General features: G+C 35.9%; 1 protein-coding gene across 2 annotated transcripts in view; it reads left to right on the top strand.

Annotated features, from left to right (window-relative positions):
• Window positions 1-7,736: 7,736 nt before the first annotated feature.
• Window positions 7,737-13,073, top strand: part of LOC126336572 (kinase suppressor of Ras 2) — a 166,985-nt gene continuing 161,648 nt past the window's right edge. The window contains exons 1-2 of one of the 2 annotated variants that reach the window (XM_050000428.1): window positions 7,737-8,256; window positions 8,415-8,552. In XM_050000428.1, coding sequence (XP_049856385.1) covers window positions 8,116-8,256; window positions 8,415-8,552 — 279 coding nt within the window. In that variant the 5' untranslated portion in view covers window positions 7,737-8,115. The remainder of the gene's footprint in view (window positions 8,257-8,414; window positions 8,553-13,073) is intronic. The other variant, XM_050000437.1, reaches the window with a different exon arrangement.

The following is a 13,073-nucleotide window of genomic DNA, read 5'->3' as shown; positions in this document are numbered from 1 at the left end:
GTCAAAGTATCAGTTTTATCGTTTATTACATCAAATTACACCCATAATTACTAAAGGGGACACAGTGTTGTGAGCTGCCATTACATCACTTACAAATTTAGTTTCTTTAAGGTTGAATTTAGTTGCTAGTCCACTGCAAATTTCTGTGGAATAATATCTCCCTCAATATGTTTCCTTTCACGATGTAAAAGTTTTCTATATGTGTTGCATTTGTCTCTTAATAGTTCAAGTACCCACTCTGTGCTGGGATTAGTTAGTGAAACCACATAAATAATGACCATTGAGGCTTACAAAACTGATTCACACACAATTCAGAGAGTTACTTAACAATAAAGAGGCCTGCCACAAATACATACTTAAACAATCATATTGCAGTGTCTTAAGGTTTCTTTACATTTCTTGATGTAACACTACAAATGCCTGGCAACATATGAATAACTTCCACTCATTTAGTCATCTGATTCTACCCACAGTAATGTTTTCACTTCAAGTTGTAGTCATGTTGCAATACATTTCATTGTAAAATACTAAATATGGTAGCAGTATCTATGAAATTCGCTTTATAAATGTAGTAGATGCCAGTAATTTAGTACACTCGTGTCGTAAAATCCAGACTGCTTCAATCAGTCTGTCGTTATGTATTATAAATTTTAAGAAGTAACGAAACAAAACAATTTATAGCTGATAACTGATGACAAACAACCCAATTCAAACATGAAAACATCAACAAAACGAAACATGGAAATTTGTGCATGGCTGTCAAAACCTTTCTCCAGAGAAACCGTGATGTGACATGATGTGATGGGATAGTCAGTTTGGATGCCAACATTTGAAATACATTTCAGAATGGTTCAAATGGCTCCAAGCACTATGGGACTTGACAGCTGTGGTCATCAGTCCCCTAGAACTTAGAACTACTTAAACCTAACTAACCTAAGGACATCACACACATCCATGGCAGAGGCAGGATTCGAACCTGCGACCGTAGCAGTCACATGGAACCGGACTGCGCGCCTAGAACCGCGAGACAACCGCTGCCGGCTTTCAGAATGTTTTGAGGGGATGGTACATGATGTGACATGAAGATCAATGTGAATTATTTATTGGGTTTAATATTACTGTTGATATATTCAAAACATTACATACCAACACTGTTAAACTAATTATAGAGGCATATCACGCTGATTCAGCTTGTTCATTTTTGCAGGGTAATAAAACTCTGTTACATATTTTATTCTATAATTAGGAGCCACTGGGACAAACAAATGCCGAGATTTCTACTTCAAAACTCAATGTTTAATAAAAGCAACATGTGAATAGCCTATGTGTGTCGTTAATGTTGTGTTTGGATCACATACTGTCTTCTGCATCTTTTTCTTTCAAGCAAGTATTTGAAACAATTTCGTTTTATAAACTGAACCACCTAATTCTTGCTGCAATCTGAATTTATTCACATTTCCATACACATTTTGTTTTTTACATTCAGGTGTCTTCAGTAGGTTTAATATTGAATAATACAATATTTTCGATTAGAAAATGGTTCATGGCAGTACGTTGACATTTTATTCCTGTAAACATTATGGCATGAACTGTTTTCTAATCTATAAGCATCACATAGGAAAACTAATCTGCATTACTCCATACTGAATCCCATGAATGTACCTTAATGCAAAAGGTGTTGTATGTCTGGAAACAGAAACAAATATATATTTCAGCAAAAAAGAACTTTCGATTTATAAATCGAATATTCATATACATATTGCAGCACATATGACCACTCAAAAAAAATGTTATTAAAGTAATGTGGCAACCACATCAGATTCACATCTTTGATTACTTTGGGGCTTCCTTAAGATTTATATGCAGCCTTATCTTTCCCATTTAGTTTATTTGTCCATATGATAGTTGATATTATTCCATTTGATAGTGGATATGACATCTTACAACAAAGAGATCAACAATTATAAAGTTCATAATTTTTCCTTCAGCATATTATTATGGTTAGTGTGCATGGGTGATTTTTGTCACTGGGACAAAACGTTTTCCATCACTGTCATGTCACATCCTCAGAGTGAAGTGAACTCATGAAGGAAGGCAGTCACTAAATTTTATTTGAAATCCAATGTCATTTGTCGAAATGGATTTTTTCAAACCCATGACACATAAAATAAAATATCATAAAAAAGGAATAGTTGGTATACCCCCCTTAGGAGTGACAGGCTAATAAATAGAAAGTTTTACACGATGTATCATAAACTACGACAACATCCAAAGAACTATTTTTTTGATGAGGGGTGGAAAGTGGCGATGAACTACTTTGCATTTTACCTGTATTAATTTACCAAAATACGAACATGATTTCGTCTGTCCCAGCTGAAAACAAGATGTCCCAAGTACTTGCAAATATTATTCGACTGAGTTCCTCCCACATATTAGGCTTTAATATTTATGCATGTTTAATCTCTCAATTTTTTGTCAAAGTGTGCTGATTTCTTTTCCACTTCTCTTATAAGAATATCGTGATCAATATCGTCTTTGCGCACAGCAGTGTTGCAAAGTAGTTGCTGCCATTTATGTATGTCACTGTGTCGATAATTGGAAAGGAAATGGGCGACAGAGAATGCATGGAGAGTGGCAATTTTGTCACTCATAGGCGTGCAGATGTCAACACCTAGCGCTGCAGTAACAGTTTTGGCAGGCAAGGCTTGTTCACAGGTTGGCTTTCGACCACAGATATTAGTACTACGGTCAGGGTGGGTTCGAGTACATTTTTCCAGACAAGCAACACATCATTCGACACTCTCCACTTTGCAGTCTTACGTTTCAACTAGTGTCAGTTTTTGCTGCTAACTGTGATGCAAATCTTGGCCTTGGGCACCCCTCTAAGCTTGTTGCACCAATTGTTATATGTTGATGTTGTTGTGGTCTTCAGTCCTGAGACTGCTTTGATGCAGCTCTCTATGATACCCTATCCTGTGCAAGTTTCTTCATCTCCCAGTACCTACTGCAACCTACATCCTTCTCAATCTGCTTAGTGTATTCATCTCTTGGTCTCTCTCTACGATTTTTACCCTTCACCTTGCCCACCAATGCTAAATTTGTGATCCCTTGATGCCTCAGAACATACATGTACTACCAACTGGTCCATTCTTCTCATCAAGTTGTGCCACAAACTCCTCTTCTCCCCAATTCTATTCAATACCTCCTCATTAGTTATGTGATCTACCCATCTAATCTTCAGCATTCTTCTGTAGCACCACATTTCGAAAGCTTCTATTCTCTTCCTGTCCTAACCATTTATCGTCCATACTTCACTTCTATACATGGCTACACTCCATACAAATACTTTCAGAAACGACTTCCTGACACTTAAATCTATACTCGATGTTAACAAATTTCTCTTCTTCAGAAACGCTTTCCTTGCCATTGCCAGTCTACATTCTATATCCTCTCTACTTCGACCATCATCAGTTATTTTGCTCCCATTTCCTGTATAGAAATCTTACAGTTGTTTTGCTTCTGGCGACCATTTCAACCACCCCTTACTGATAGGTTTCTGACGAACGATCTGAATGTTATGTACAATATTTTTTTCTATGTGCGTATTTATAGTCAAGAGTTGAAGAATGGACTAAAAAATGCTGTGAAACTATTTGTTCATTTTGATTAAGTACACCCAACACACGCTTAAAAAAAGATTTATTTGTCATCTAGTTGTTGCTTAATCTTTTTACTTAGAATGTTTATTTTAGCTTGTGATTGGCATATGTGTTCGAGTTGAGGTAGATACTTTCTCAGTGACGAGTGAGTTACATAATATTTAATAAATAAATTTTTACTTTGTGTATGATGTTAGTAATTACGCTTTGCTATATCTTAAATGCGACATTTTTAGATTTACAGGCATATTTTTGGATCTTTCTAAGGCGTTTGATATAGCCGTCCAAGGGATACTATTAAATAAATTAGAACCATTAGGAATTCTTATTTTTAATGCCAATGACTGGTTTCGATCATACCTAACAGATAGGGTACAAAGAGTAGAGATAACACATATTTCAAGTAGATCTAAACCTTTAGTAAAACATTTATCAGAAGCAAAATACATTAATATAGGTGTTCCACAAGGTAGCATATTAGGACCAATACTGTACCTGATATACATCAATGACGTTCCCAGTAGTGTTACTCATGGTACAAAAATCCACTTCGCTGATGATAGCAACATTAGAGTCACTGCGAAAAAAAAGAGAAGTCCTTGCCGAGAATTCAAATGAAACTGTCGAGGAAGTTTATGATTGGTTAATAAGCAATAAAGTGGCATTAAACATAAAGAAAATTAATGTCTTTAATTTCAGTTAGAAGAGGAAAAATGACAATGTTAAATTAAATGACGATGGCACCTCTATAGACTGTAACAAATGCAAAATTTCTAGGAGTGAATATTGATTCTCAGTTGAAGTAGTGTGAACACACCAAGGTACTTGCAAACAGAATGTCATCAGCATGTTATGCCCTTAGAATCCTGACATCAGTGTGTAACATGCAGTCTCTTTTAGTTACATGTTATTCATATGCATACTTAATTCTTAGCTATGGCATACTTTTTTAGGGAACAAGTTCACAAAATATGAACGCAAATTTTCAATCTCCAGAAAAGAGCTATAAGAATAACAACCAAAAATACTAGTTATGTTGTTTTCAGAACACTGGGGATTTTAACTGCTCCATGTGAATACATTTACCAGTCACTTGTACACATCAAAAATAACATTGGTAATTATTGCACAAACAGCTCTGACCATGACCATGCAACAAGAGATAGACTCAACTTACATTTACCAAGAAAAAATAAACATAAAACTCAAAACAGCTTTTTCTACCAAGGAATAAAACTGTACAATAAATTACCAAAAGAGATTAAAGAATTTGCAAAATTACAATTATTTAATAAGGCAGCTAAAAACTACATGTTATGCAATACATTTTATACACTGAAGGATACTTAGCTAAAGCAGAGTAGTGGTTTGATAAAAAACGCTATACAAATAAATAATAATAATTAATGGTTATAAAATATTCAACATTCCACACAGCACTTTAACTTTATGTTTTTTTCCCTTCTTTTTTTTCCTTTCTAGAAATACTTACCCCAAGCTATGCACATGTGTGTATGTATAAAAGAAACAAAGTACGTTAACAGCTGCAGGCTTATGGATTTTATATGTTAAAACGGAGGTATAAAACGATAAAATAATAAATTACAAGTTTCCATATTATAAACTATACATTAGCAGGAATCTAATACTGCCAATTGCCTGAACACTAATTCCCATACTGGTGTAAGATGTATTAAGTTACAAAGTGGCAATAACAAATATTACAAGTAAAGTATTACATCTAAGTTACAATGTTACATTAAAGAATTGATTAAGAGAGTGAAAAGCTTTTTCCAGAAGATATTCCTTCAATTTACTCTTAAATTTTGGCATCTAACTGGTAAGATTTTTGATGTCAGATGGTAGTGCATTAAACACCCTTATGCTTTAGTAGTATTCTCCCTTTTGTATGCGACTCAAGTTTTTTCTATCAACATGAGATACATGTTTTGTTCTTGTATCATAGTCATGATAAGATGTATTGGTTTTGTACATGTGTAGGTTCTTAGCTGAAAAGCACATAAGGGATAATATATATGGTGAAGTCATTGTTAATATTTTGTGTGTTTTAAAAAGATTTCTGCATGAATGATTCCTGTTAACTCCACTTATAATTGGAATTGCTCTTTTCTGAGTTACAAATACTTTATTTGCCATTGGTTGGTTACCCCAGAATATTAAGCCATAGGATAACAATGAATGGAAATAGCCAAAATAAGCAGCCTTAACAGGATCACTATTAGCAGTTGTTGCTATTTTACATAGAGCATAAGTTGTTGAACTAAGTCTTTTTCTCAAATCCAAAATATAGCAAGACCAATTTAATTTATTGTCAATGTGGAGGCCTAAAAATGTTGTTAAATAAACTTGATGTATATCTTGATCATTACAGCTTATACTTATGTCATCCTGAACTTTGTGAGACCCATGGAAATGTATGAAATGTTTTTTTAGGTTTAAAGTTAGGTCATTGCATCTGAACCACTTACTGAGGTCATGGAACACCAAGTTGGCAGATGATGCAATATCATTTTCAAATGTATTTTCAATTACAATGGATGTATCATCTGTGAAAAGAGTAAATTTGATGGTAGCCTTAGAACAGTGAGGAAGGTCATTTATAAAAATAAGAAAGAGCAAAGGACCAAGCTCCAAACCTTGTGGCACGCCTACACTAACTGTTCCTCAGCCAGATGAATCTATTGAGCCATCCTCATGATTCAGTAACACCGTCTGCTTTCTGTCAGTCAGGTACGATCTGAGCCACATTCCCACTGTGTCAGTTAAACCATAATAGGCTGCCTTTGAAAGGAGGATTTCACAGCTCACACAGTCAAAGGCTTCGGTAAAGTTGCTAAAATACCAACTGAATCCAATTTATTGTTTAGTGCTTCTAGAACATTATTAGTAAAGGAGAATATGGCATCATCATTTGACAGGACTGATTGGAAACCAAATTGACATTGACTAAGAGCCTTATGGAAATTCAGGTATTCTACAATTCTCCTATGCATCAGTTTCTCGAGGGCTTTAGAGAAGCATGTTAAAAAGGGATATACGGCGGTAGTTAGAAGCATCAGTTTTCTCCCCCTTCTTGAACAGTGGTGAACTTCATTCTATCAGGGAAAATACTTTGTCGAAGGGATTCATTAAATATATGGCAACGTAATACACAAATGGCATTATGACAATGTTTAAATACCTTAGTGGAGATATTATCAAAGCCAGATCACATTTTGGTTTTCATTTTAGTGGTGATTCTTTTCACTTCAATGAGTGTAACTGGAGCTATGAGCATTTAATTTTGCACAGACCAGATCTTTTCAGAAGGTCCATAGCCTCGTTGACTGAACCCCATTTCTCAGAAGCTGTTAGAAAGTGCTCATGTAGGACTGTTGCAACTGCATTCGTTTCTTTAATTAAATTGCCGCACTGTCTTGTTTCTGTGCTGGATACACTCTCCATTTTTTTCGCAGCTCCCTTTTGATGATTTCCCAGATGGTTTTTGTAGTGTGACTGATAGTGAGATATGAGTGAACAATGTGGCATTACATTATTTAATAAGTTATTTGTAAAAAACTGTTTCTTTTGTATACGGGGGTAAATCGAATGATTTTGTCTTACTAGAAGTCTGTAAATATATGTCTATACGAATAAGCTTATTTTAAATTGATCTAAATTTGCAAATACTTTGATATGTCTTATATCCTTGTAAAAAGAGATCTACGGACGAATAAAGCTACTATTACCACTACTACAGTATACCGCTACTCTTAATTTAATAATCGCGCTGTGCCGCGGTATGTGCCCTTATTTCTTTTGATTGTTGAAAAAGTTGCCTGTGTCGCACAATGTGCGAATTACAGAACACCAAAATGTGCACATATCTCTTTAGGTTATTTAAAAAGATTTTACATGCAAATTGATAAATTATTGCAGCGCTCTACCGTTTTCTTTTAAAAGTACGTAATAAGGACAAAGGCATAGATCTGATGGTATCAGTATCAAATATATTAAAGAAACGTTGCCGGTTTTAAATGTTCGCGGTGTTGTGGACAAAGATTTCCCATTAAGGTCGCAGAAGATACAAAGTTTCACGCAGTGCGGTGCGCAAAGTTTAGTAACACAATATGTACTGCATTAGTAGTACAATGGAAACATGCAGTACTAGATGTAATCGATATTAAGCATGCGTCATTAAGGAGTGACATTTTGTGAGCTAAATTTGAAACTGAGAAAAATAGCAAACACGATAGTGAATTCGTATTTGTGAAGCGCCTCCACAAAATCTCGTAATAAACGAGACACAGTATATCTCAAAGATGGCTGCATGTCTTATCATGACTTGAATCTGGAAAATGTATTTACTTTTCAGTCATACACGTATCATGTTGAAAGTGGATGGGTGGTTGCTATCGCAAGATGAAATATTTTTGCGGCTAGTCTAACAAGTGCGATGGCGGACGAGGATGCCGAACGACATGCCTTAGATGTTTGCCAGTCAATGATTGACATTTCTGCTAATCGCTTAGAAGGATTGAGAACACAATGTGCAACGAGTGCAGAACTTACACAGCAAGAAATCAGAACGTTAGAGGTGAGCTAACTGTGATCTGTTGTTTTGTTGCTATGAAAATGCATGTCTGTCGCAAATAGGCTAGAAAATTACGTTCAAAGTTTAGTAGGTGGTAGCTTTCCTTAATTTGTGTTTTCTCTGCATACACTCGAAAATATTTCATTTTTTGTCATTCATAGGGAAAACTGATAAAGCTCTTTTCAAAACAACTGGTCACGAAAGCAAAACTTGGAGATTCACTCCCACCTGAGATAAGACATCTGCCATCTCTAAGACAGTGGTTATTGGTTGTAGGTCTCAGCCCTGAATCCATAAAGGTATGTTCACAAGCTCAATTGTATATTAACTGTGTGTTTATTGACCCAGTATTTTTTGATTAATGGTAAGTGTGTATATTTGTGTTCTCACAAAAAGTTTTGTGCCACCAACTCATATCCGTTTTCATGTTTCCATTTGCGCATTACAAAATACGACCTTTAATGCATACCAGTAACGTTATTCCTACACAATTAACAACCATAAAATGTTTGATCTTACATAGGTTGCCAGCATTAGCATGTCTGTGCTGGTAGTATATAAACAGCTCATGTAGGCATACAGTATATTTTAGTAACCAGCCTAGTGGACTTTATGACTGGAAACTATTGGTTTTGCTTTGGGGAGGCAGATTTATGCTTTAGCTGTCATCCATCTTAGTGAGTTGATACGGGATTAATTACTATTGTGTTGTCTTGGTTGTAGTGTAAATTTACATGGTATGTTCAGAAAGGTTTCTGTTAGTGTTCTGTAACCACAAGGCACCTAAATATTGCTCAGACAGTAGATAGCAACATCACATTGACTGAATCATTAATTACTGCTTTATCAACTCTACTAAATTCTCAACTTTCAGTCTAGACAGGGCTACACTACAGGTCAGTGTGTAAACACATCTAAGATTTGGTTATTGTGTTTGCCAACTCGTGACCAGATTGACAGCTTCCTGCCTGTCCTAGAACTTGATCTATCATCACAACTTATATTTGATAAACTAATGTAGATGCAAAATAAATGCTGACAGTTTTTGTGTCCTGAATGTTTAGGCACATACAGTGTTGCACACCCTATCATCCATGGGTTACGGAATGAATCTCCCATCTGGTATCAAAAGTTTCAGTTGACCCATCACCTATGGATAAAAGATATCACGTAGTGGTTAAGTGACAACCTAATTAATTATTACAAATTCACTGAAGTGACTTCATTATTAAAGTGTGGTATGAAATGCTGTGATACAGCTGATGAATAATGATTTGCTGGTGTGGTATGAAATGCTATGGTATGGCAGATGATGAATGATTTGCTTGTTGGAGGCTTATGCTTTTAGATGTAGCTTATATCCTTCTGAGTTACTTTTTGATGTCTACCTGTCATATTCTGTAAATGAAGTTTCGGATCTATTTTTCATACTCGTGAGTATGTAGAAAGAACTGTACTTGTTAAATGTCATGCATTTTCACAACATACTTCAGGATCAGAGTTTCGACGACATAAATTGCCAAAACATAATGGATTAAGTAATGCCACTTTTTGTGATTGAAAAGAAGTATTGGTGTAGAGAGCTAAACATATACCAAATTATTGATTTAACAGCTTGTGCTCTTTATAATACCGACAGAATCTGTATTGCTATGTAATCAATGCTTGGGGTGCAATTCTTTAACTTACAAGGAGACAGAATGAATGGCCAGTGCTTACATTCATTAGGTGAATTCCAATTACTGCTAATTGTAACAATAAAATGAACGGAAAAATATTCTTCTTTGCTTTTGGACCCGTGATGTTGATTGGTTGGGAAGATCGAAGGGAGGGCCGGGTTACTCAGACCCAAGTTTGAGAGGGACCCACTTGTGAAGACTGGAGGAGGAGACAAACTTGAAGGTGCAGATATTAGAAAGAAAAGCTGATACAACTAATGGGATACAGTAATTGTTTTGCTTTGGAAAGTAAAGTGACAGTACTGTTTTGTCCTCCCCCACCCCCCACCCCCAGCCTCTTCTCCTCTCTCTTATAGTTTAAAGATTTGTGGACGTGTTCACATTTAATAAATTGGATAAATAGTATTTCTATGAAATGTACAAAGAGAGGAGGTGTAGTGGACTAAGGTGTAATAATGGCCTTCGTTCTCCTCTTTTCCTCCAATCCTCCCCCTCCCCCCCCCCCCCCCCCAAATCCTCAAATCTTGGTTGTGGTCTTTAGCATATTTCTAAGTTAGGTTGATATGTGCCGGTTTTGTTGGTTGTTGCTAGTTGGTAGTACTGGAGCCACTGAGTACACGCAGTAGTTCAAATTCCTGCCTCACTTTCCAAGTTTAGCTTTCTGTTGTTTCCCTGTAATTAAGGCAAATGATGGGATGGGCCTTCTTAAGTCAGAGTTTGTGTCCATCTTTAATGACCTTTGCAAAAACTGACATAATGTCTTATGGGATAAACAGCAATCAGTGATTTTATAATGTTAGTTAAAATCCGTCTTGATTGCATTATTATTATTATTATTTTATTTTTTTATTCATATGATCTGTTTCGGTTCATTCAGAACCATCTTCAGATCTGATTTTCTGGATTGGGATGGGTTACTCCTGTAACTGAAAAATCAGATCTGAAGATGATTCTGAATGAACCGAAACCGGTCATATGGATAAAAAAAATTGCAATCAAGATGGATTTTAAGTAACATTATTTAATGACCTTGTTGTCAAAGGAGTATTAAGCCGCAGTCTTCATTTCTTTGTTCTTATGATTTGGGATGCATGATTTTCTTAGGAGTCTCATGTCTTGCAATGATTCAGGAAAATATATTATCATACCCTAAAACTACTATTCTGCTTGACCGCTCTGCTCGCCAGTGTGCTGTTGATATGTTTAAGTGCAACTTTCAAGTTTTCCTTGGGCACTGTTCGTAGATTAACTCAGATCTCCTTGCTGTCCCTTGAGTGCTAATCCAGAGTGTAGTTGAGCTACCTCTTAAATGCCTGTGTGCTGTTGATGAGTTTGTCTGCAGTGGATTTGCCAGCCAGTTTCTCAGTGCTGAGTTGAGTTGTGTTAAGGCACTTTGTCAGTTGTGATCTCATTTTGCTGTTTTTCACTTTCCTTTGTGTTTTGTTCATCATGAGTGGCATCACATTGTTTTTCTCATCAGCTATTTTATGGGTGGTTAGGTATCTACATACATATTCTGCAAGACACTGTATGGTGTGTGGTGGAGAGTACCCTGTACCATTTCTTTTCATTTTCTTTTCAGTTCCACTTGCAAATAGAATGAGTGAAAGAAAGGACCCTGTGTGCCTCCATATGAGCCATAATTTTTCTTATTTTCGTGATCCCTATGCAAAATGCATGTTGGCGGCATTAAAATCATTCTGCAGTCATCTTCAAGTGCCGGATCTCTAAATTGCCTTCCCTCAAGGGATCTCTGTAATACTTGCATGTTGTTCAGATCTACCATTAATGAATCTAGCAGCCTGCCTTGGAACTATTTTGAAGGCTTCCTTTAATCTGACCTGTTGCAGATCCCAAACACTTGGGCAGTGCTCAAAATGGGTCGCACTAGGCTCCTATACATGGTTTCTTTTACAGATGAACTACATTTTCCGAAAATCCTTTCAATAAACCAAAGTGGACCATACTCCTTTCCTACTACCATTCTTTAATACTCATTCCATCTCATATTTCTAAGCAACATTACACCTACAGATTTGATCTGTGTGACTGTGTCATGAGGCACACTAATAATGCTGCAGTCAAAAATTATGGGAATATTTTACCTAGTTAAGTACATTAACTTAAATTCCTCCTTATTTAGAGGTTAATGCCATTCATCACACCAACTGGAACTTTTGTCACAGTAATTAATGGAAATACTCGTGAACAGCAACAGTGAGGGTGACTTGTTTGATGCCAATGTAATAATAACTCCTCCACAGATTCTGAAAGCAACTGTCTTAAGCCATCTATTCCAGCATATGTAACCGTACAGTCTTGTGTTTTAACAAGAGAAGAAATTGGTAGATCATCCAAATCTAAAGAATTAAGAAGTGATACTGAAACACTGAGAAAGCACATTTAGTGTCAGATTTGATTGGAAAATGGTTTTCTTTCACATGATCACACAATTGATCATTTGTCTTCGGGACAAGTGTCAACTAGGGAATGTACAAAGCAGCCTGTCACGCTTCATGTTATTTTTGACAGAAAACACTGTGCTGACAAATACCGAATGGAGGTTTTGAAGTGCTGTGATGTCTATTATGTTAGTGCATTACATGAAAGTAAAATTACAACAAACACTATTTCAGAGAAACAAAAACAATAAATGGAAATCTATTGTCATTGAACTATTCAAAAGTTATATTTAAATGTTCATACAACATGATTTCCAGTGCTTTGAAGATCTGATTTTCAATTTCACATACAGCATTTCCGTAAACTGTTCAGGCCCCCTACACAGCTTGTCCTTTGTGGCTGTCTATGGATAAATTGGTGTACCAGAAAACACACAGGAAAAGATCAAAGGTTTGGATTATGTACACCTGATTTTAGAAATTATATTGCAATTCTGCAATATTACTAACAGCATTACAGAGAGCTAGTTCATGCATTTCTGATTGACAAGAAGGTATTGGAAATTCAGGAAACATATTACCAAGTGAGGGCTGTTCTGTAGATCAGGGTTTCCCTAACTATGTTCCATGATACACTGATGGTCTGCGGGAAGTAAGTGCTCTGTGAAACATTATTAACAACATGGCATCTTTACTGACATTTTTGGTTATGATTTAAAATTGAAGTAATCATTGAATA

This window comes from Schistocerca gregaria, chromosome 1 (assembly GCF_023897955.1).
Source record: "Schistocerca gregaria isolate iqSchGreg1 chromosome 1, iqSchGreg1.2, whole genome shotgun sequence".
NCBI classification, from domain to species: Eukaryota; Metazoa; Arthropoda; class Insecta; order Orthoptera; family Acrididae; genus Schistocerca; species Schistocerca gregaria.
Note: the sequence above shows the minus strand (reverse complement) of the source record. Positions and strands in the feature narration are given on the sequence as shown.